The sequence below is a fragment of the Podarcis liolepis genome (assembly GCF_965112155.1).
Source record: "Podarcis liolepis genome assembly, chromosome: 1".
Classification (NCBI taxonomy): domain Eukaryota; kingdom Metazoa; phylum Chordata; class Lepidosauria; order Squamata; family Lacertidae; genus Podarcis; species Podarcis liolepis.
In genome coordinates, this window is record NC_139554.1 from 69,600,878 (window position 1) to 69,623,285 (window position 22,408).

A 22,408-nucleotide genomic window follows, 5' to 3' on the forward strand; every position below is an offset into this window, starting at 1 on the left:
TTTTAATATAAAGCTTTGACAATATGCTTAGGGATGTATTAGTAAACTTCAGTCAGACCAGGGCGATTCTTTCTTCATGTTCAGTTGTGTAAACAGGTTAGCGCTTGAAGGTCTTGCAAGCTACCTAATTATTTTGCCAAGTAAAATGCAGTGTGAAACAATATTTGAAAAGACTAGCTTCTCTAACAATCTGCCCATTTATTTCCTTTGTACACAGGAAAGTGAAAAAACTAAAAGACCAATGTTTTGGCCAGCTAAAGGTCTTTCTCAGGTGTGACGTGTGGAGTGCTGCAAAGAACAAAACATCAATCAAAATAAGATGTGCGTAAGAGGGGAGTCAGAAAATGTCTCTTAAGATATTTCACCTGAACTGCATAGCAGTGGTCAATCAATTTCATTTTTAGATCCTATGGGGAGATTACATTTTCAGTGTAATGTAATTTTAATAGGTAGTAAGACAGCTATATGCTGTCTTAACAATTTGTGTTTACACTACTGTTTTGTCATATGCAATAGTTATTAATAATAAAAGTAAGACATTTGATATGCTGTTCTTAAAATTATTTCATAAATTCTCATCGCTTAATAGATTGTAGCTGGAAACAGCCATCTGGCAACATCACCAGTAATTCCACACATATTTATAGTGTCCATTACAATTTTACCATATGTGGCAATGTCTTAAGCCTTTTGTCTCCTCTAGTGAAAAAAATGAATCCAAAATTCATCTGGTATGAGTATGCACTGTTCCCAATGCAACTTATAGCCATTGTTATGTTGTCTTGCTAACAAAATGTGGCAACCAAAGACCAAATCTCTGGACATCAGTTGAAGCAATGCTTCCCATGGAGTTAAGCAGAGAGTTCTTGGTTCTGTGTTTACTAGAAGACCAGAAAGTGATGTGGAAAGAAATAACACGAGAACTGCATTCAGGAATTCTACTCTTTAATTCTAGAAAAGGAAAGGAAAGGAGCTCCCCTGCATTGTTTTCAATTCTCACTCATATAGGGTGATTGTGCACCAGAAGTGGATTGGTGCAACCAACATGGGGAGCAGAGGATGGGTGGAGTGAAGTTTGACTGTCCATTTAATACCAGCAGCTCACATTATACCTGTGTTCTCTTTATGCTAATCCCTTGTCTATGTGTACTGCAAACAGATATAGGGTAATTATGAAGCCAGTCAATTGCTGAAATGTGCCTGACTGCATAGGGGTGAGACAGATAAAGGCTATTTCTGAGATGCATCAGTTTTGCTTTTTCAGAGCCTTTTTTCACCCTCCCACTTGAGCAGTAAAATTTAAAATGCAGAGGAATCCCTTGCAGACAAGTCATAGCAGAAGCTGAGATACAGTTGTTTCACTCAGTATAATGCCTCAAGCTCTCAACCCTCATGTCTTCTTTGAATCATAAGAGTTGGAAGGCACCCTGAGGCTCATCTAGTCCAAGCCCCTGCGATGCAGGAATCCTACCCACAGCTGTCCCTGGGTGGGTTCGAACCACCAACCTTCTGGTTCACAGCAAGATGCACTGACCCACTGTGCCACACACAACACTCTGTGAAGCCTCATCCATGATACACCCCCTGCAGTCTTATCTCTCTTTAGCCTCATTCCCAATTCCAATTGCTATACTGCTAGTTGGGATCAGGTGTGATTGCAGGTGGGGTGGGGTGGTCTTCTTAGATGTCCTGGTTTTCATCTGACTCTTTAAAAGGAGAGTCATTTTAACTCCCCCAAAGAGTAGTGAGTTTCCAGTTATACTAGATTTGCTGTAAATGAAGAGAGTTTTTCAGTCTATATGAATTTCTTGAATATGGTATCCATGGTTGTTATAATAGAGAACACATTAAGCGAGAGTTTATAGAATTACTAGCCGCGTCTGAATATTTTTTTCTGTTCTCAATGTTAATATTGCTCAAAATAAATGCTGTAGAAAATGTTGTCTCTTTTCTTATTGTATAATAAAACAATCATTAAAAAAAATAAAGGAAACATTGAAAAAAGAATTTAAACCGTTGAGTCTAAATTATTTCCTTGCCTGTGTCCTTGGCTATCATTCGTATCTAACTCATTCAAAGAATGAAAAAGTACTCTTCCTTAAAAAAAAAAACCCAGTACAAATAATAATTTAAATCATGCATACAGAGAACAGATTTATTAAAAAATATAATGAATACCACCACCACCAGTTTTTCAAATAGAAGTAATATAACTCATTTAAAACATGTTTGGTGTTTGGAAGCATGTCTTTATTAGTTTTTCACATTTGTTAAAATGTTAATATTTGGGTAATCCCCTTTTATCCTCACAGAATCATATGAAGTAGATTGGTTTAAAATAGAGTAGCTGGTTCACATCATCCACTAAGCTTCATTGCTGAATTTGGACCTCAGTTCCCCGTTCCATGCCCAACACTTTTATCTGTTATACCACAGTTTTGAACAGATGTGAATAAAATTAGCGTAGAACATTCACAAAAAATGCTTCTTATCCATGCTGTCTAAATAATGTTGCAGGGTGGAAATGCTAAAATGGTGTGCCTATCAGCTGTAAGAGATAGTAATTAGTTGCAGAGGAGGAGAGCACTGAGTATCTTTATTAAGTGAATTTAAGACTCAGGTGTTATGGTGTAATCCTATATATATATCTTCTCAAAAGTAAGACCCAGCAATTTACTGCCAGGTAAGTGTGAATAGGATTGCACCATTAGACGTTTTAAAGTCAAAGCCAATTCAATACCTAGAATTATGCCCTGGTGGATAATAGGAATCCAGTGCAGATACCGAAACATATTTTGGTAGCTTGCTCTTTTTACGAGGCAGGCTTTTTGTGTTCTGCAACAACGGAAGCTTCCAGTTTGCCCTGAAGGGCATGCTGGGTCATGTATACTCAAGGACACAGTTCACGTAGGCCAAATGCAATGTTTGTTTTGTAATTCAGCTATAATGTTTGTTTCTAAGACAGAAGTAGTCCTATTATTACTCTGAAGTCTGCATCAACTTGGGTAGAAAAACCAATAACTAAATTTGAGATTTTTTTTATTTAAAAATTGTGAGCTCTTTAAAATCCTTTAGTCAAAAGGTTTTCTCTGAATTCCCAAGATGACCCTTATCAAAATCCACCAACAATGAAGCAGCACATCCCCCCCCCATTTTTATTTATTTCCCATCCACAGAGTACTATTTGCTGCTTCAGCAGGTGGCAGTAATTATTTTAGAACTGGGAAATTTATCACCATCTCTGAAATAACACCAGGGGTTATTCAGTTGTCCTACAAAAGTGAATTGGCAGTTCTATAACAGTTAACTTTTGATATTAAACTACCCTGGCCACGTAAACATTTAGCACCATTCTCCTGTACAGTACATCAAAACAGGACACAAAAGCTTTGATAACTTACCACCCTTAAAACTATCAGGTACTATTGTTTTACAGTTCCTAAGCTGTTTTTGTGTTTTACTTTTTGTATATGTGCAGTACTGTAATGAAAGGTGCTCTGTACCAATTTCATTTTATATGCTAGTTCATAGTGGTTCTGAATAACAGTAATCCTTATTCTTAGTTTAGGAATTGACACACTTCAGAACTGCTTTTACTATAATGGTGCTTCTCAGGAATTATTCCCCCCCCCCCCCCATGAACCTACTTGAAATTCATGATCAGTTTCTGCAGCCCTCATCACTGTCTCTTTACCAACAGAAGTGTAGAAGGCGTGGGCAAGAGAGAGGGAGAAGTTCTTTTCAGTAGTGGCCTGTAAACCACAGAATATTTACTATGCTGGGAAAGGTTAACTTAGTCAATTTTAAAAGGGTTCTGTTTTAGTTTGGCAAGCATGTCATAGTAAGAGACCCTCTGATTATGTTTTAGCTCCCTGTTGCTAAGAATTTTTATAATGCTGTGTTTACTGTTTGTTTTGTTTTATTTCTAGGATTGGTTTAATCTTGTGTGATTTCTATTTCTATTTCTGTTTGCATACTGCCTTGAGTGTGATATTATAGAAGGGTGGGGGGGTATGAAATAAAAAAAAACCTAGAAAACTGCAGCAGTAGCTGTGTTTTATTAGGTACTGTATATGTATTTTATTTAAATACAGTTAAAATATTTGCATCTATATTTGCAGAGACATTTACTCAAGGGAAATGTGAGTTAGATGTCCAAAAATGAAAGCCTGCCGTTTTAGCTGCATTATGTAAGCCCTGAGTCTCAAAGGCACCTATTCTCTTCTGCCAAGAGTAAATAGCAGCAAGTGTTGCTATGAGATGATGTACCAAGTGGTTTTACTGCTTCTCGAATGGGGAATCATATTCATGAAAACAAATGTTAGTGGTTTAGATAAAACCTATCAGTTCACAAAGCTAACAACATATAAATCACATTGTGAAGCAGAGTAATAAAAGAGTAAGCAGCGATAACATTTCAAAATGCATCAGAGTAATATCCTACATCAGCATAGCCATGTGTTCATATGGTTCCAGGTAAAAAGCAAACCAAACTTGGAACAGTCACAGCATCGCACCGGGAGTACCAAATACTTCACATACACTCAAGTTTTCAATGTGGAGGCTGGAACAGATAAGCCTTACTTGGTAGTAGGGACCACCACCACTAGAACCACTCCTTATATGCACAAAGAAGGGAAAGGGAGTTTTTAATACATATGTGTGTGTATTCCTTGAGGGTACATCACTTTCTTTAAGGACCCATCATTGGCTACTTTATGCTACATGTGCTATATATGAATTAGCATATTAGTTACATGTAATAAATCACATTTTAAAAAATTCTGGGAGAAACCAGGAATTGATAAATCAACTAGCTTGTGATACTAGGTCAACAAGACTTCATAAAGAATGATATTAATATAGCATAAAAACCACCATGCATTCTTTTTAGCTATACTTGTAATGGGGCTAGTATTTAAACATTACAATGAGAGATTTTTAAAATGTATTTATCCAGCATATGCACTGTCAAGAAGCAAGAACATACGGTAATTGCCTTGGCTGTGATCTGAAGATGTGAAATATGGATGCTGGACAGAACTTCTTGCAGTTGCTGAAGGAACAAGTCGCTTTAAAATGTGATCAGTCACTTAGCCCTTTGATAGTAGGAACTGCTGCGGTTGAAGCAGCAAGTAAAACTTCAGCTGCATGCATAGTTCTCTGTCATGTGCTTGGTATCATCTCTTTGGATTGCAGCCCAAATATGTTAGTATAGGAGGTTTGCTGTGGTGTTGCGGAGAGTTCCATCTTGTTCCCCATGCTATTTAACAACTATATGAAACTACTGGGAGCTGTCATCAAATGATTCGGAGTGAAGTGTCACGAGTATAAGGATAGCACTCTACCTTTCAGTCCCATCTGAATTAGGAGTGATGGTTGAGGTGCTAGACAGGTGCCAGGAGGGAGTTATGGGCTGCATGAGGGCCAAAAAGTTGAATCCTGGAAGGACAGAGGTGTTACGTGTTCCAAGTTCTTGAGTCCAAGAGGTGGGAAGACAGCTTGTTGAGGATGGGGTTCCACTTCCCTGAAAGGAGCTGGATCATAGCTTGGGTGTACTCTGGATTCAATATGGTTCCTTGAGGCTCAAGTGCCCTTAGTGGCTAGGAGAGTCTATTTCTTGCTAACACTGGTTTGCTAACATGGCCACTTTGGGACAGAGCTTACTTGGCCATAATACTCCATGGTCTGGTAACTTCCAGATTGGATAATAGGTGCCCTTGAAAACAGCTCTGAATTTTCAGTTGTTCAAAGCGCAGTAGACAGATTACTGGCTGGGTTTCCATTTAGTTCTCATATAATCCTGGCTTTAAAACAGTTGCATTGGCTGCCTATTAATTTTTGGGCCCAATTCAATATGCTTAAGTTAGTGTATAAAACCCTAAATGACTCAGGCCACAAATATGTGAAAGACTGTGTCTTTCCCCACAGACCTCTTGGATGTTAAAATTGGCAGAGAGGTCCCTCTTCGTAGTTCCACTGCCCTCAGAAGTTCTGTTGGTGGTGGCCTGGGAAAGGGCATTCCTTCTGGCAGCTCCTAGTTTGTGGAATTCCTTCTCCACAGAGATACATCTGGCACCATAATTAGCTAACTTCTGACACATATAGAATTGCTGTGTAAAGATTATGATGTAATCAGGATTGTTACTATAGCTAGCACTGGTAAACACAATTTTTTTTATTGTAGTACTTACTTACAACAGGAATTTGTCTTGACCATTTCATTTATCTAAGGTAAATATCATTTATTTAACGTGCAACTGTGGCTCACAATAGTTTGGACCTTGGAAAAGGTCACTGTACCACAGCCCATTGTTCAGTGCTTACGGTAATTCTATTTTGTATTAGTAAATAAATACAGGTTGCATTCTTCAAGGATATGCTCCTGGCTGCCCCTGAACGATGGACAATTTTTCAGTGTCAAGCACAATAAAATTTTGTTCATCTCTGTTAGACCAAATGATACACCAGAACGTTTAGCACAGGTGACACCACCTAAAAGATGGAATGTGTATGCACATCTACCTCCCCCATGCTAATTTCTATCTTGGGAGATTGTGTATCTTTGTAACTACTTCAGACTGTGTTTGAATGTTTCCCTTTCTATACATGAAAAGCTAACGTCAATAAGATGAGTCATCTACCTGATATACTCATGATCCAAATGTGCAAAGAATGCACTTGCAGTTGGACCCTGCTACAGTCGAGAAAGGACTGTATCACATGTTATTTCTGCACATATAAATTTTCAGTGACAACATCCTTCTAGTCGACATACTGTAACTTTTTTCCACATGGATCACTTGAAAATTGTTGAGGGTCTTGACAGACCACTTGATGATTTTCCTGACTGTTGTAGTAGTTGTAATGTGCTGCGCTAGATGCTGTATAATTTTAGTTGTATTTTACTGCTTCTTTTATGTCTTATTACCTTGTGTGTCCACAACATTGAAACTGTAATACCAAAAACACAATATAAGAAATAAAAGCAATAAAAATACGATTAAAATCAACATGAATATTTGATGTGATTGATGTCTATTGACTTCAACCACAAATCGATAGACACACTGTGGACCGCATGAATGAAACTTGCAGACCACTTGTGATGCATGGACCACAGTTTAGGAACTCCTGACATAAGGATTGCATAATAACAGGTAAGGAGTTGCAAAGAGACCCATTCCTCATAGCAAGATTGTACTCTCCCTTATGCAAATTGTATATAGTGCTGTTGGTGTCGATTGAGGGTTTTCCTGCTACAATAAAGAGATAATGTAGTGCCACACAGTTAGAAATTGTTTAAAAAGCTCAGAAGTGATCCTGTTGTGAGGCAAGATGAGGAGGGTGCCTCAGCAGGCATATTTTGGGCGCTGTTAAAAGGTGGCATCAGAGTGGGACATTTGATTTACAGGACACAATAATCTGAGCTCATTCAGTAGAGCAACGAGACTCTTAATTCCAGGATCATGGGTTTGAGCCCACACTGGGTGAAACATTCCTGCATTTCAGGGGGTTGGACTAGATGACCCTCATGATCCCTTCCAACTCTACAATTCTATTGTTCTCCTGTGCAAGCTGCACTGAGGTGTGGGAGCTAGTGGGGTTATCCCCCCTGCAGATACTGAAGTATCTTGGGCTGGGCGCCCCTCACCTCGGCCTAAACTCCTTTAACCCTCTTGTTTTCAACAGGGGGCAGTCTGCGGCTTATACTGTATGTTCTTGCAAGGCATTTGAAACTTTACAAAGCAGTCTTGCTATGTGAGGAACTAGAAGATGCAGGAATTGCACATTATGGTACTCGGTGCAACTGGCTCTTTCCTGCTTCCTGGTTCTTCAGCGCCAGGGGCCATGTCTTGAGCACACCACTCTTTATACGCGAAAGCGCATCCACGGCAGCAGCAGCAATAAAAACCGCGGAGCCAAGTGAGCCTCACGAAATCAGAAAGAGGACCATCCCAACGGACAAGTTTCGTAGGGAGCTGAGAGACTCCCAGCCTATGCACGCTTTTCTGAGGGGAAAGATCCACGGTATTCAATGCGATTTACTTCCCAGATTGCCCTGCTAAGTTTCCCTAGAGGCTGGAATGGTGGGGCAGAGCGGCGGCTGCAGCCGGTTTTTGAAATGTAACTTTTTTCAAAGCGAAGACCAAGTTCTCTCAGAGCGCCGGTCTGCTGAGGTAACGCCCGCCCTTCTGGTACCGAGAGAAAAGCGAGGGGGAGACGGGAAAGTCCCACCGCCCCTTCCTCCTCCTCCTCCTCCTCTCTGAGGTGGGGCCCGGCGGCCTCTGAGGAGGGCGGGGGGAGGGGGTTGCAGGGAGGAACGTCTCCGCGCTCTGAACTACTTTGTCCCTGCGAGGCCCCTGTACTACCCGCGGTGCCCAGGCTGGGCGGCTGTGGAGAAAAGTTTCTGCATGCGCGAAGGGGCTGAAGAGCCGGCCGGGGACCGAGAGGCGGGAAAAAGCCGCCATCGCCGCCGCCACGGCAGGGCAGCGGGGTCGGTGAGGTGTGTGCGTTTGCCGCTGCGAAGCGAGGGGCGAGAGCGGGAAGGAGGGAGGGAGCCAGGGAGGGAGGCTGCAAGTTGTCCGGTTGCCATGACGACGAAGAGGATGCCGGCTGCATTTGGGCGCCCGGAGCGGCCGCTTCCAGGGAGGGGAGCGCAGCATCTTCGCCGCTTGTGGGCGCTTTTCGGGGCTGCCGGGTGAAGGAGGAACCTGCTTGTGTTTTTGTCAGCTAGCTTCCTTTGGGGTCCCTCACAAGTCACTTATTCGGAGAGTCTGCCGTGTTATCCGCTCTCAGAGGGGCCGGCCGGGTTAGGCTGCAGCAGCAAAAGCAACGTAGAGGCTGGAGGCAGCTTACTCTGCTATTATAGTTTAATAAATCGATCTAAGGCGTTGCATGAATATATACGCGGGGTAGGCAGGCTTGTGGAGGACGGAGGAGAGGTACATCTCCTCTGGCAGTGATGTTGCAGCTTTAAATGCACGTGTTATTTATTCATTTGATTTATTTATAAAAGCACTTATACACTGCTATAGCGTAAGCCATCTCCAAGCGGTTTACAGCAATAGTAGCTGCACAGAATAAAAGTGCATTAAAAATTAAAATCAGATGTATTCTTAATTGCCTGTGTAAGCTTGGTAGCAGAGAAACGTTTTCTGCAAGCTGAAATAGAGGGTGCCTGCTGAATCTCTGTTGGCTGAGCATTCCACAGGACAGGGTTGATGACACCAAAGGCTTGGTTTCTTGTTGCTGTCAGGTGAGCCTTGCCAGCTCTGGGGAAGACTAATGATGCTCAGTGATCAAGCCAGGGTAGAAGGGTTTAGGCTGTCCTTAAGGTACCCTGGACGTAAGATATTTAAGGCTTTTAAAATTAATACAATGGCTTTGAACCTGGTTTGGTCGCTGATATGCAGCCAGTGCAGATGTTTTAACAAAAATGCCACATGATGTTGGCAATGTGCCCCCAACAACAATCTAAGTGCCACATTCCTCACCAGCGAAAGCTTCTGATCCAGGCCTTAAGGAAGCCCGACACAGAGTGCAGTAATCCAGCCTTGAGATTAACAGTAAATGAACTTCAGTGGCCAGGCTATTCCAGCAATAGCTATAGCTGGTGAAATAGGCAGAGCAGGTAAAAGGCACTCCTATCCACAGAGGACACTTGGTGCTCTAGTGACAGAGATGTGTTGAGGAGTATCCCCAAGCTATGCACCTGTTCTTTCTTACCTTGCAACTGGTAAGTTGCCTATCTCCTGCACACAGAAACTACCTATCCAAAGAGACTCCCTCTTTTCAGGAATCAACAGTTTATTGGCCCTTTCAGACACCAATCCAGAGCTTTCATATGTTCATATGAGCTTTCGTATATTCAGAGCTTTCTTATCTCCTGATTCAGATGTTAGGGAGCAATAGACACCTTGCTTTAAAGTTCCTAATGACTTTCCTTCCCAATGTGGTGCCTGTCAAATGAATAGATGCCTGCTACTTTATCTTGCCCTTCAGAGTTAGAGAAAGAATCAGATTCCTGGTTGGCAGCAATGATTAGGCTTTCAGTCTGCCAATAGTCTTGGATTTTTCCAGGCCTTTTATTCTTTTTTGGGGAGTACATAACTTTAAGAAAATATGTTATTTCAGAACCTTCTTGTTTCCTGGACTAAGCAGTCCTGGTGCCATAAGGCAGTGTTTTTCAACCTTTTTTGGGCAAAGGCACACTTGTTTCATGAAAAAAATCACAAGGCACACCACCACTGCGTGCGGAGAGGGAGATGTCAGAGCCCCGCTGCTCTCTATGGGGAATCGGATGAGAGAGGACCGCCTGTCCGCTCTCATCCGATCCCATCCGATCTGATCCCCACCCAGGACGGATGGAAAATAGGGTGGACACAGTCCGGCGCCCACCTAGTGGGCGAAAAGTTGACTTTTTTTAAAAAAAAATCTTTCGAATTTTTCAATTTTTCCCACGGCACACCAGGCAACATCTCGCGGCACACTAGTGTGCCGCGGAACAGTGGTTGAAAAACACTGCCATAAGGCAACATGGAAAGTCTTTTTCATAAACTCACAGTTCTCTGCAGAAATATTACTGCACTTTTGTATATTATTGTTTTGTTACTGTTATACAATTCAAATTGGAATGTTGTCTCTGTAGTTTTTACAGAATTGTCTGAATCAGGAAAAACTATCCCACCAGTTAAGCATGTTTAATCAGAAGTAAGTCCCCCACAGTTCAGTAGGTCTTACTTTCATGTGATTATGCTTAGGACAGCAACCTTAAAGTGTTTTCTCATATGAGACCTAAATTGATTTAGAGCTTTTTGTATGCTGTTTGTACACAATGAGCACTGTGTGTGACATAAACTTTATGCAAAAATATAGCATAGAGAGAAAACATCTGAAATGCAATGTAAATTTTATACTGCTTAGCATTCCAAACCCAGATGAAGCAATGACTGCTTTTAAGGTTGACATATGTTTTAGAAAGTTCTTTCTAATATACCATCTAAACCTATTTGGTTACAGTTTAAGACAGGAACTGGGACCCTGTGGCTCGCCAGATGTTGTTGGACTCCAGTTCCCACCAGCTGTAACCAGCATGGCTAATGGTTAGGTATGATGGGAGTTGCAGTCCAACAATATCTAGAGGGCCACAGGCTCGCCATTCCTGGCGTAAGATTTCCATATGTCTCTGACTGTTACTTTTTCATTCTTATGTTCATGCTCCCTCTGGTGGGTTGTAGCGATGTGCACATCCGTAGGATACAAAAGTCAAGAAAATATTTTTACAGGGCAAGGTGCTATCTAGCATTCTTAGACGAGGCTACTTATCTAGATCCATTTCAATCTCATTATGGTCCATTTCCATCACTAAAACAGCCTTGGTTACCCTGATATGTTATCTGGTTGGGAGACCAGAGGAGAGTGAGACCTTACTATTTTTTTCTGCCACTCGCAGTGGCTTTTGGTTTCCATAACCAGGGGTAAAGGTAAAGGTTAAGGTAAGGGGACCCCTGGCAGTTAAGTCCAGTCGCGAACAACTCTGTGGTTGCAGTGCTCATCTCGCTTTACAGGCTGAGGGAGCCGGCGTTTGTCCGCTCCGCAGACAGTTTTTCCGGGTCATGTGGCCAGCATGACTAAGCCGCTTCTGGTGAACCAGAGCAGCGCATGGAAACGCCGTTTACCTTCCCACCGGAGTGGTACATATGAATCTACTTGCACTTTTTGGTGTGCTTTCGAACTGCTAGGTTGGCAGGTGCTGGGACCGAGCAACGAGAGCTCACCCTCTCGCAGGGATTTGAACCGCTGATCTTCTGATCGACAAGCCCAAGGCTCAGTGGTTTAGACCACAGCGCCACCTGCGTCCCTAGACAAGGGGTAGTCAACCTTTTTATACATACCGCCCACTAATGCATCTTTCTTGATGGTAAAATTTTCTTACCACCCACCAGTGCTCGATGGAAGGAGGATTCAGCTTTTGCCATAGAACCCCCTACCACCCACCCAGAATCCTGAAACGCCCACTAGTGGGCGGTAGGGACCAGGTTGACAACCCCTGCCATAGACCTTGCTGGATTGGCTTATTGAGTTGGGAATTAGAGGCTGTGCTGTGAAGTGGTTACATTCCTATCTGGAGAGCAACTTTCAGAAGAAGTTGCTGGGAGACTGCTGCTTAGCCCCCTGGCTTTTAATATTCTGAGTTCTGTGGGGTTTTTAATATTCTGAGTTCTTGTCTCCCATGCTATTCAGCATTTACATGAAACCATCTTGCTGCTTTTATCTGATTTGTTCAGAAATGTTATACAACTAGCAATGGCTTACAGCAGAAATGAAACTGCAGTGTAGTTTCTAAAGGGCTCTAAAGTAGCACTTTAGAGGCTAGCAAAATGCATTATTCCTTAAGCGTGCATGAATTACAAAAAAAGTGGATTTCAGTCCCTTAAACCTTAGGCCATAATAAATTTGTTAGCCGTTAAGGTAGTAGTATTGTTCTTTTTGTTGTTTTGCTCAAGTTGCACAATGGTTTACTTTACAGAGTTGTGACGGTAAAAAAACATTCTGGCAAAATTAAAATTAAATTAAAAAGCTATTTGTAAAATTAAAGTTCTTAAGTGTCCTTAAGTGTCCACAATAGCAAGGGAGGATGATGATGAGAAAACCAAAACAACTTGGCTGCACCCCATGAACTCCTAGCATCCTTACCAGGTCTAGTGGGCAGCCGCACCACTGATTCTTCTAATCATTTAATGGAAATGAACACTTTTGCAACATGGAAGTTCTCTGTGTTGGTGGTATTTACTAGTTTTTATTATTGTAGACCAAACTATAACTTCTGAAAAAAATATAGCCACTTGTTATAAAACAGCACACTGTGATATGTCTCCAGAAGTGCTAACAAAGCTTACTGCCCATCATAGGCACAGTCTTGACCCTTGTTTCCTACTTTACATGATTTCTGACAGAATTTTCAACTACTTTATTAAATTTGATTAGATCACCCTTATTCTATGAATGTATTCAATTATATGAATCTAATTCTTAAAATCCCTTCTGTGTTGTTGAAATAAAAGCCATCTTATGGCTACTGGGCCATAAGACACAAGGGCAATAGACTAAGATGATGATTACTCATTTTCTCTCTGCTTCTAAATGAGTAACTAATTATGTTATCTAATTTTCAATAGATAGTCATATTCACTCTCCTCAAGAATGTTCACGGCAGCCTGTAAAATAGATGCTTTAAATCAAGGATTCACAAATCATTAATTTGCTAAAACACATTAGGAAGGAATGGTGGGAGTTGGTTTTTTTTGTAAGGGAGGAGAGAGAAAAAGCCAGCCGTCTTGTCCAGAAAAAAATACAAAAAGGGGATAGGAGCTGGTTTTCTTTACCCTGTGAAACCAGTAAGTTTAGTGTAGCACAATTTTGTCCATTTGCACCATTAACAGAAATGCTACCCCACTGAATTGGCACTACTTAGGTTCACGAACTGCTCCTAGAAAAAACCTGCCAATTGTACTCCTTGAAACTTAGTCCTCCCTGTGCTTAACTTTTTCATATTTTCTAGCTTGGAACCTGCTTCTTAGCTGACATTCTCTATACTGTTGCAGCTGCAACCCTTCACCCTTAACACAAGAACAGTCCTATTGGATCTACCTGTAAAACAGAATCCTCTGTGATTCAATTTCATTGGCTGGAGTTCTGGTATGGAAAAGAGAGAAAAGTACTATACTTTCTCCCCAGCCCACCTTCTCTACACTGTGCATGATTTTGTAGATTTCTATCATATGCTCCTTAGTTACTTATGTCAATATTTATTAATGTGGTTGGGAGGCTATATATATATATATATATATATATATATATATATATATATATATATATATATAGGTTCCCCCCTTGTTCCCACTATGAGAAAGCCTGTATGAGTCTAGCTTACGTATGTTAGAATATTCCTATTTTCATTGGAGAAATGTTGGAGTGTATCCAATGGGGAATTGCACACCTGTACAATCATATCTTTATGTTGTACAGACTGCATATCCAGACCATAGATATGATATAAGAGCCTTCTAACTTTCTCCAAAGAACATTACATTTACGATATGATGTAAACAGGGATACATTACACTGACTTGGACAAAATTGGGTTCTCTGTAGTGTGTTGAACAGGGCAGTCTAAAAGCAATTTTATTATGGGAATGTTCAAGCACTTGAGGAAGTGAACTAGACAAGAATGCAAAAATCCCACTGAAAGCAGTGCTCCTAGCAACTAGCCAAGACCTGCAGTAAACATGAGCACAGCAAACTTCTTTGTTATGTGAACTTTTGTCGGTTTCCATTTAACAGTGGAGCTGTCTGGACAAGATTTTATCTGCAGTTTGTTAATATGAATGTGGTGATCATCACAATGACTCAATTTCACAATTTCACTGTTAATATTTCTATCCCTTTATCTTATCATATTTTGTAGTCTCTTGTTTAGGATCTTTTACACCTTTATCTGAACACAGTACATACTTTGTTGTGCTCAGATTGTATGGTGATGGGGTTATTTATGTCCTGATCTTTCGAGCTTCTGAGTCAACAAAGTAGAATCAGTTCACAAAAATTTGTGCACTATAACAACCAGGATATCACGCTTCGGGTATGAGCTAATGCAACAAGGTAGTATGGATTGATAACTAAGATGCTGGTAGGATATTACAGCAGAGTTTGTTAGGGCAGTAGTATGCAAAATAGATCAGAAATTGGTAGAAAGGGCTTCCATTCAGCAGGGACCCATCTATATTGGTGCCAGCCCATGCAACTGGATTTTTTTAAAAAAAAGATTTCAAATCATTGCTGTCGATCTCTTTTTTGTCAGCTGTGTCACAAATGGGAGTTGTGGGATACAGTAGGTTTGAGCTTGGAAACATTTTACCAAAAAGGAGAAAGGTTATTCTGGTTAATGGATACAACTGAGATGCAAATGATGTACTGCCATTATCACCTCTTTGGAAATTAACTGAAAGGGAAGAGCTGCATCACTTAATTTAAATGTACTCAAAAGTAGAACGAGAAGAGCTAGTGCAATTTTGTTGTGCAGTTATCCCGCATACTTATTTTGCAACGTGTACCTCCCAACATCCATGATGAAGGACGTAATTTCCTGATGATTTAGAGAGATCAAATTGCACATAACTTCTGTATATTTAATATATATACATAATGTGCTGAGGATAGCTATAGATAAGAAACATTTTCTTTCACATAATGTTTGAATGGAACACTTAGGTGACTCTGAAGTGTAAACCACATTAATGTTTCTCCACTAAAATGCAAAACAGTGTATTGAAAAACAAATGCCAATTGAATGTGACTATACAAAGCAGATACTGTATCGTATTAAGGTGCCATCTGGTGGAAAAAACAAATGACAGAATTAAGGAAAACACTTAATACTTCCACCCAGGGCTGGATTAACTATTAAGCAAAATAAGCACTTGCTTAGGGTATCAAGGGAAGGGGGCACCACAGATTCATTGCCAGATTTTTAGCATTAATGGTCACAAATTGCTCAGCTGAGTCTTCATTTTCTCAGTTGAAGTATATTAAAAATCCCAACAGAACAACTATGCAACGAAGTAGGCTGTATGTCTTATTATTTCTACTAAGTATGGAGGAATACGTCGTATGTAAGGTTTGTTCTAAGGATCTGATCAAAGACTTTGCAATGAGAAAAAGTAGAATTTTCCCCCCAAATATGAATAAAGTGGAAGTATACAAAAATAAACATTACGTTCCAGCTTTCTGTAGGTTTTGTTTCATTTCAAAAAATAAAATTTTGAATTAGATAAATATGGGGGCACCAAGTGCCTAGGACCTCCAAAGGTCTTATTCGCAAAATGTCAGGTGCTAAACCAGCCTTGAAAATAAGTCCAGATATTTACAAGCCTGCTGAATCTTTGCAAAATAAGTCCCCCCCCCCACAGCAGAACTTTGCTTTCTTATGCTAGGCACAGAGGCAGGGTAGAGGATGTAAGCTCTTCCATAAAACGCCTGATGTAGCTGCAACCATTTTAAAAAGGGGAAATTCCTCATGCAAGAGCAGCACAGAAGAAAGCCCAGGAAAAGCACTTCAAGGTGGTGCGGGGGGGGGGGACGGGGGACGGGGGACGGGGGACGGGACCTTTACAGGTAGCATTTGCAATACTGCCAAGGCAGAAGAGCACAGTGCAGGAAGTGCTAAGAATGGGATTTTTAAAATAATTATTTTTCATGTAGATAGAAGTACGCACAGTGGTTACTCACATTTTCTTAGGCTCTGTTAATGAATGTAACTGTTTGTGGGATAATTTACTCCTGAGGAGACTAAAATGGTATTGCAGAACCCCCTCAGACCTGCATAGGAGAGAAACAAGTTTACACTGCCTGGGGAGTATGTTAAATTGTCTAGCAGATGCTTTGTCACAGAAGCTACAAAGAAGAGAGGTTTATGTTTATGGTGAATCCATGGCAGGATAAATTCTGTGAAGTTTTGTTAGTGGTCCATCAACCCCTCCCTGCCCTCCTTCCCTCCCTCCTTTTCTTGTCCCACCTTCCTCCTGAAGGAGCCTGGGGCACCTGGTTTGTCTTTCAGCCTGCGCTGAGATGGGGGTCAGTGTAGTATGTGCGGTCTGTATGCTTGCATGTGTGTGTGCATGTGAGAATGTGCGCTCTAGGAATGTGTGTGCATAAGTGAGAGAATGTTTATACAGTGGTACCTCGGGTTAAGAACCTAATTCGTTCTGGAGGTCTGTTCTTAACCTGAAACTGTTCTTAACCTGAAGTATCACTTTAGCTAACGGGGCCTCCCGCTGCGCCGCCAGAGCAATATTTCTGTTCTCATCCTGAAGCAAAGTTCTTAACCCGAGGTACTGTTTCTGGGTTAGCAGAGTCTGTAACCTGAAGCGTATGTAACCAGAAGCATATGTAACCCGAGGTACCACTGTACTCCTCCTAGTGTGTGCATGGGCACCTTCCTAATTCTGTTGTTGAATGTGATGCATGGTCATAAACGGGATAGTTCTTGGTGCCCCCTCTATGTCCTCTGGCTTTTACCAGGGGGCAAGCTTTTAGTTTTGCAGTTCCTGCCCTGTGGAACTCCTTGCCAGTAGAGGTTTGGCAGGTGTCACCTCTTTTTAAAATTGTGTTGTTCAGACAGGCCTTTGAAATACAATTTTTTTACCTGACCATTTTACATTGATATGTCATTGGCATTTTTACTGTTATTATTGCAGTACTGTGTTTATAAGCTGTTCAATGCCTTGTTATATTTTCTATGAAAGTGTGGTTTCGAAATAACTAAATAATAAATGAATAATAATATCAGCTGAGGAATACAGGCCATAATAATGGAACTTAAGAGAACAGCGAGACTTATAGGAGTGTGTGGAGACAGGGGTTTACTGAAAATCCATTGTTTAAAGATTTGATGCCAAACCATACAGCACACAGACTCCCCATTCTCTTATGCCACAAAGTTTAAATGAATTTGGAAAGGATGAAGGAATGTGGCTTGATTAAAGAAATCACCAAGCCTTTCATGACAGTACAAAAGTGCCACCTCGTGGAAAAAAGAAATAACTACAGTGCTAGGTAACTTTATTAATGAAAACACAGACGTACCATTTGGATCTTTTAATTTGGGTCTGATAATAAAATATTGTAAACATTGAAAGTTATTCCTATAGGTTTTTAAAGTCATTTCCCAAATTTTTAAAAATGTACTAGTTTATGCTACAGTTTTTAATTTCAGGGTTGAAGCACCTTCCAGGTAGCTAAACTAGACAACTGTAGTTTATGCTTCAGCACTTGATCTTTATTATAGCTGCACTTTTCCTTGAGCATAAGTTCCCAAGTTCACCTAAAGAAAAACCCCTTTAAAAAACTTCTTATCAAGTTTGTACCTTTCAGCATTTAATTTTCTGCTTGCAGCAATGTTGTGTTAAACTATAAGCTATATCACCCTTGGTCTTTGAGTGAAGCTTCATTGAAGGTATTGTCTTTATCATATGACAGACTTGTAAATAAATGTTAAACAATTTTGTTGAAGTTCAGAGGATAAAAAAGGTCAGCAGTCTGCCTTCTTTATTCCTGATAAAACTACAAAGATAATAGCTTTGATTTATTTCCCTTTGAGGAGAGAATAACACAGTGCAGTATAGAGAATTTTTCACACTAGATATCTACATGATTTACATACTCTTTTAGAGAGTGCTGTTTTCTTCAACTTTCTCCCCCAAAGAAATGTTAGCTTCCTTGTCTTACATAGGCACACAAAATAGAAAGTCTGTAGTACATTCCATGTTTTCGAGATGAGCATTGTTCAATTTGTTTTAGCCTTTGACTTGAATATATATCATTAATTTCAGATTGTTAGCGTGATGGAGTGGTGCAGTTTCTTCTGCTAACTCCAAATCCATGTATATCTGTACAGTTTTTTGTCTCCAACACCAGCTCTGCCTATGTCATTATCTGATGAGGAAGGTTGTTGTGTACAAAAACTATTAGTTCATTTATAAGGTGCTAGGAAACTTTTGGGTTTCTTTCTAGGCTGGACATTGTGTACCAAAGTCTGCTGCTGCCTGAGAATATTTCTCAAATTAGGAGGGTGGACTTCCTGGATGAGTATGTCATGTGTGAGGAGCACAGATAATTTGACACCTGCTATTGAAAACAGGTATCTGTGGATTTCCCCAAAATGTGGATTTAAATCTGCTGCAGTTGATGGAATTGGATCATGAGTGCATGCTCTGGATCATAGTACTTAAGGCTGAAGATGCAGTGGTCAGATTGAGGAGTGTGGGTGGGTGCAGATGTGGAGGAGGCAGGAAGCAGAGAGGCATGGAGTGTACATGAAACTGCACTAAGTATGTAAATATAGGAGCTGTCTGTAAACCCTGGCCATAGTATGTGATGAGGGTGTCTACAGTTAGACTGCTATGATGCAACTGCAGTTGAGGAATTCCCCTTTTGCCCTTTGAATTGAGTACTGTATGTGATTTTCAGGGACAAAAGCGAGATTGCCACCTCTCCTATTTTATTTCATGATTATTATTATTGATATTATCATCATTAGGGTTCTATAAAGCCCTTCATTTTAAGATTGAGGGAAGTTTACAGGATTAAAAACAGCATTACAAACCAATTTTATTTTATTTTATTTTAAAAAAATCAATAATAAAGTAACATTGGTTTGTACAACCCACTAAGCCAAACCTTGTCCTAGCTCAGTATGGCAGAGGAGCAAAAAAGGACCAGAGATGGGCAAAGTGACTACAAGCTCTTCTCCAGAAGTCTGTATGCTTGTGCAGCCTCACAAAGACAGCATTTGCCAAGTGGTGCAAAGCAGGTAAGTGATTTAAAAGCAGCAGAACTGGATAAAATAAAAACAATAAAGTTTTTGTAAAAGTCTTTTTTTTGGGGGGGGGTTTAAAAAAAACAACAACCAGGGAGAATAAAAGACCTGGCACAAAAAAGATAGCATAATACGTGCCATGTGCGTATTTCTGGGGGAGGAGTACCACAACCAAAACTGCCCTCTCTCTAGTTGCCACCTGCCTTCCTTGCATCAGTGGAATGTTCAAAGAAGAGCATTGGCAGGTGACCTAAGTGCACAGTCTGTATTTGGTTTCTGTCTTAGATTTTAAGAGCTGTTGAGTTTCTGAGAAATTATTTTTGTGAATCACATAACAGTAGCAGTGTTTGCTTTGATAGCAAGCAGGTTTTTCTTGATACTTTTTTTTCTTTGTGCACTGGAGTGCATTATTCCTATACCTATGTTTTAGGAGTAGCAGGTTCAAGATATGCGAAGGTGGGGATTTGTATCTTACGCCAGATGAAATGAAAATCTACTTGGGCAATAGCTCCTCCATTATCTTACTTCAACAGATAAAGCAAACACTATAAATCAGCATTTTATTACTAAGGCAAGATACAAAAGATGGCTTTAACAGTCCTGCACAGAGGGAGTAGATAAGAAGCATTTGTCCTTTCATTAGTGTATGTAATACCATATTTGAATTAATATTCAACACAATAAAAAGTGAACAAAAATTGGCGACAACTGATGGTGGTGAGCAGCCATGCTGAATTATATGATTTTAATAATTTGTGGCAATCTTTCCTTTTCTTATGTAATTATTTTTTTTGGAAAGTAAAAGGCTACAGCCTCACAGCAACGTATAAGAGATTTTAATAGAGATTGAATAGAGAATGCAGTGTAGTGGATTTGAACAGGGAACATACTTTCCATACAGCATATACTGGCATCTCTCTGGAATATATAAAATAGGTATGTGAAATATACCTCACAGATGTAGGCTGCAGTCCTTACTCTCTGATGGAGAGAGTTAGGATGGTGTGTAGAGTTTTCCTCCACTGGCTTTTGTCCCAGCTCCACCAAAGTGGGCAGAAAACTACAGTTGGTGGTTCTTATTCTGATGGTAGACAGCTGAAAGGATAGAAACAGATTAGTTTGTTTTGAGGTGGGGTGGCAGAGGCTAAGTCCCATGGATCCTTCCCCTAAAGGGCCAATCCCTAAGCCTCTCAGTTTTGCCAACCAGGAGCTGGTATAACGAAAGAAAGAAAGAAAGAAAGGAAGGAAGGAAGGAAGGAAGGAAGGAAGGAAGAAAGAAAGAAAGAAAGAAAGAAAGAAAGAAAGAAAGAAAGAAAGAGGCTTTCAATGCAACAGAGGACCACACTTTCGCACCTCCCTGGCCCCTTGATAGTATAGTATATAACTTTGTGGAGGTAATTGAATAGGCATATACTGACCCAGGGTGCTTTTATGTATAATATTTACCATGAGAAAGGGCAGTGTTAAATGTACTTCATGTTTTTATTTATTTATTGAGTGGGCATGTATGGGGTAAAGCAAATCTTTAACTAAACTTGTCCAAAACTTCTTTACAATAAGAACATCACAATGTTATCAGCATAATCTGTGAAAACCAGTCGATGAGACCAATGTGATGGTCATATTTTTAAGTAAATTATCATGTCCTATGATGTACTTAAACCACAGAGAGAGCATCCAATTAGTCCGGTTAAGCATCTACGTATATATTTGTTTTCACTTGTTTTTCTTAATATCTTCTATGATGCTATCCATTACAGCCGTCTACTTTAATGTATGGTGAATATATGTTGGTAATTAAGCAAGCATTTTTGTTAAAAAAAGAAGATAACATGGAAAAATATATTTGAAAAATTATTAAATAATTTATTTTAAATAATTACAATATTTTAGATAAACCATATGTAATACCTAGGTATGAGTGGTAGCTGCACTCAGTAATATGGATAATACTAAATATCTGATGAAGCCACCTCATGTGTTTTATTTTTCTCATTGGCTAATAATGTTTTTTCAGTTCCAGCTGTGTTCTATGTCTGTGTGTGAGATTAGTGTTCATAGCAGTATGAAGCATTAGTTAGCGGCTTGACTAGTTAAATAATTACCTTTACTTGTACAGACTTGGCCCTTGTTGTCCTTGACAATAGGATGCTCTCATGTGCAATTAAACATTAATTTGCCCCCACTCTCCTTGGGTCTCTGCTTATGGATTTTTTTCACTTCCAGTTATGCCCCACTGATTATAAAACCTTGGTTTCCAGCCGCTGAAAACCTGATTAGACTTGTGCTGCTCTGATATAAGGTTGATCGCCCCCCCCCCCCATATACTTTCTAGGCTTATTATTTTGGAACAGCAAGTATAAATAGCAAGTAAAATATTCATTCCTTTTTTAAATATAGGGAATGGGAACATTTTGAAGTTACAGTGGTGTTTTGTGCGACCAATCAAATGTGAGTGTATCAGGTAAGAATTATTATTTTTTGTTAATAATCAATTTCATTTTCAAATGCTAGGTTCGTAGAAAAACACAATAGGTTTCTCTTTTAGAAAAAACACATACATGCATCTAAATGTGCATTTCTTACGCTGCAGTGCTATATACCCATCACAAAGCAGCAGAGTTCTACCATGTACCACTCATAGTAGATACTGAAATGTGATAAAAGACAGTATTTACCACACTGCATGACTACAGTATGCATTGCACTGCAATGTTGCACACTCACTAACTCGTCATATTTAGGCTAAGCAATTACTTAGTCAGTCTAGATAATAAGTAGGCAGAAGTAAGAAAGATGAACAGCTACCATGAAGCTATGCAGTAGTTGGGGAGATAATATTTTTTGGCTGGCAGGTATTAATGGGCCAGTCATGTATCAATGAAGAACAAGAAGGCGATGACTACAGTGCTTCTTTCAGGTTTAATATCAGTCAGTTCAAAGGATCAGATATTAGGTGACCAGAATGGAGTGTAAGTCAGTCAGATAAGCAAGGAACATCTAGGCTGTAATGTTACTATAGCAAGAGTC

General features: G+C 40.1%; 2 protein-coding genes across 35 annotated transcripts in view; both read left to right on the top strand.

The window, feature by feature from the left end:
* The window catches only part of TRIM66 (tripartite motif containing 66), a 68,956-nt gene extending 66,952 nt beyond the window's left edge, over positions 1 to 2,004 (top strand). For all 6 annotated transcript variants that reach the window (XM_083476861.1, XM_083476864.1, XM_083476862.1 and 3 more), the window contains one exon: positions 218 to 2,004. In XM_083476861.1, coding sequence (XP_083332987.1) covers positions 218 to 277 — 60 coding nt within the window. In that variant the 3' untranslated portion in view covers positions 278 to 2,004. The remainder of the gene's footprint in view (positions 1 to 217) is intronic.
* Positions 2,005 to 7,683: 5,679 nt separating this feature from the next.
* Positions 7,684 to 22,408, top strand: part of STK33 (serine/threonine kinase 33) — a 57,835-nt gene continuing 43,110 nt past the window's right edge. For 4 of the 29 annotated variants that reach the window (XM_083477703.1, XM_083477701.1, XM_083477716.1 and 1 more), the window contains exons 1-2: positions 8,291 to 8,506; positions 21,779 to 21,842. The gene's annotated coding sequence lies outside the window, so the exon portion shown is untranslated. Of the gene's footprint in view, positions 8,032 to 8,277; positions 8,507 to 19,349; positions 19,373 to 21,778; positions 21,843 to 22,408 lie in introns of those variants that run through there. The other 25 variants (XM_083477720.1, XM_083477697.1, XM_083477722.1 and 22 more) reach the window with 17 other exon arrangements.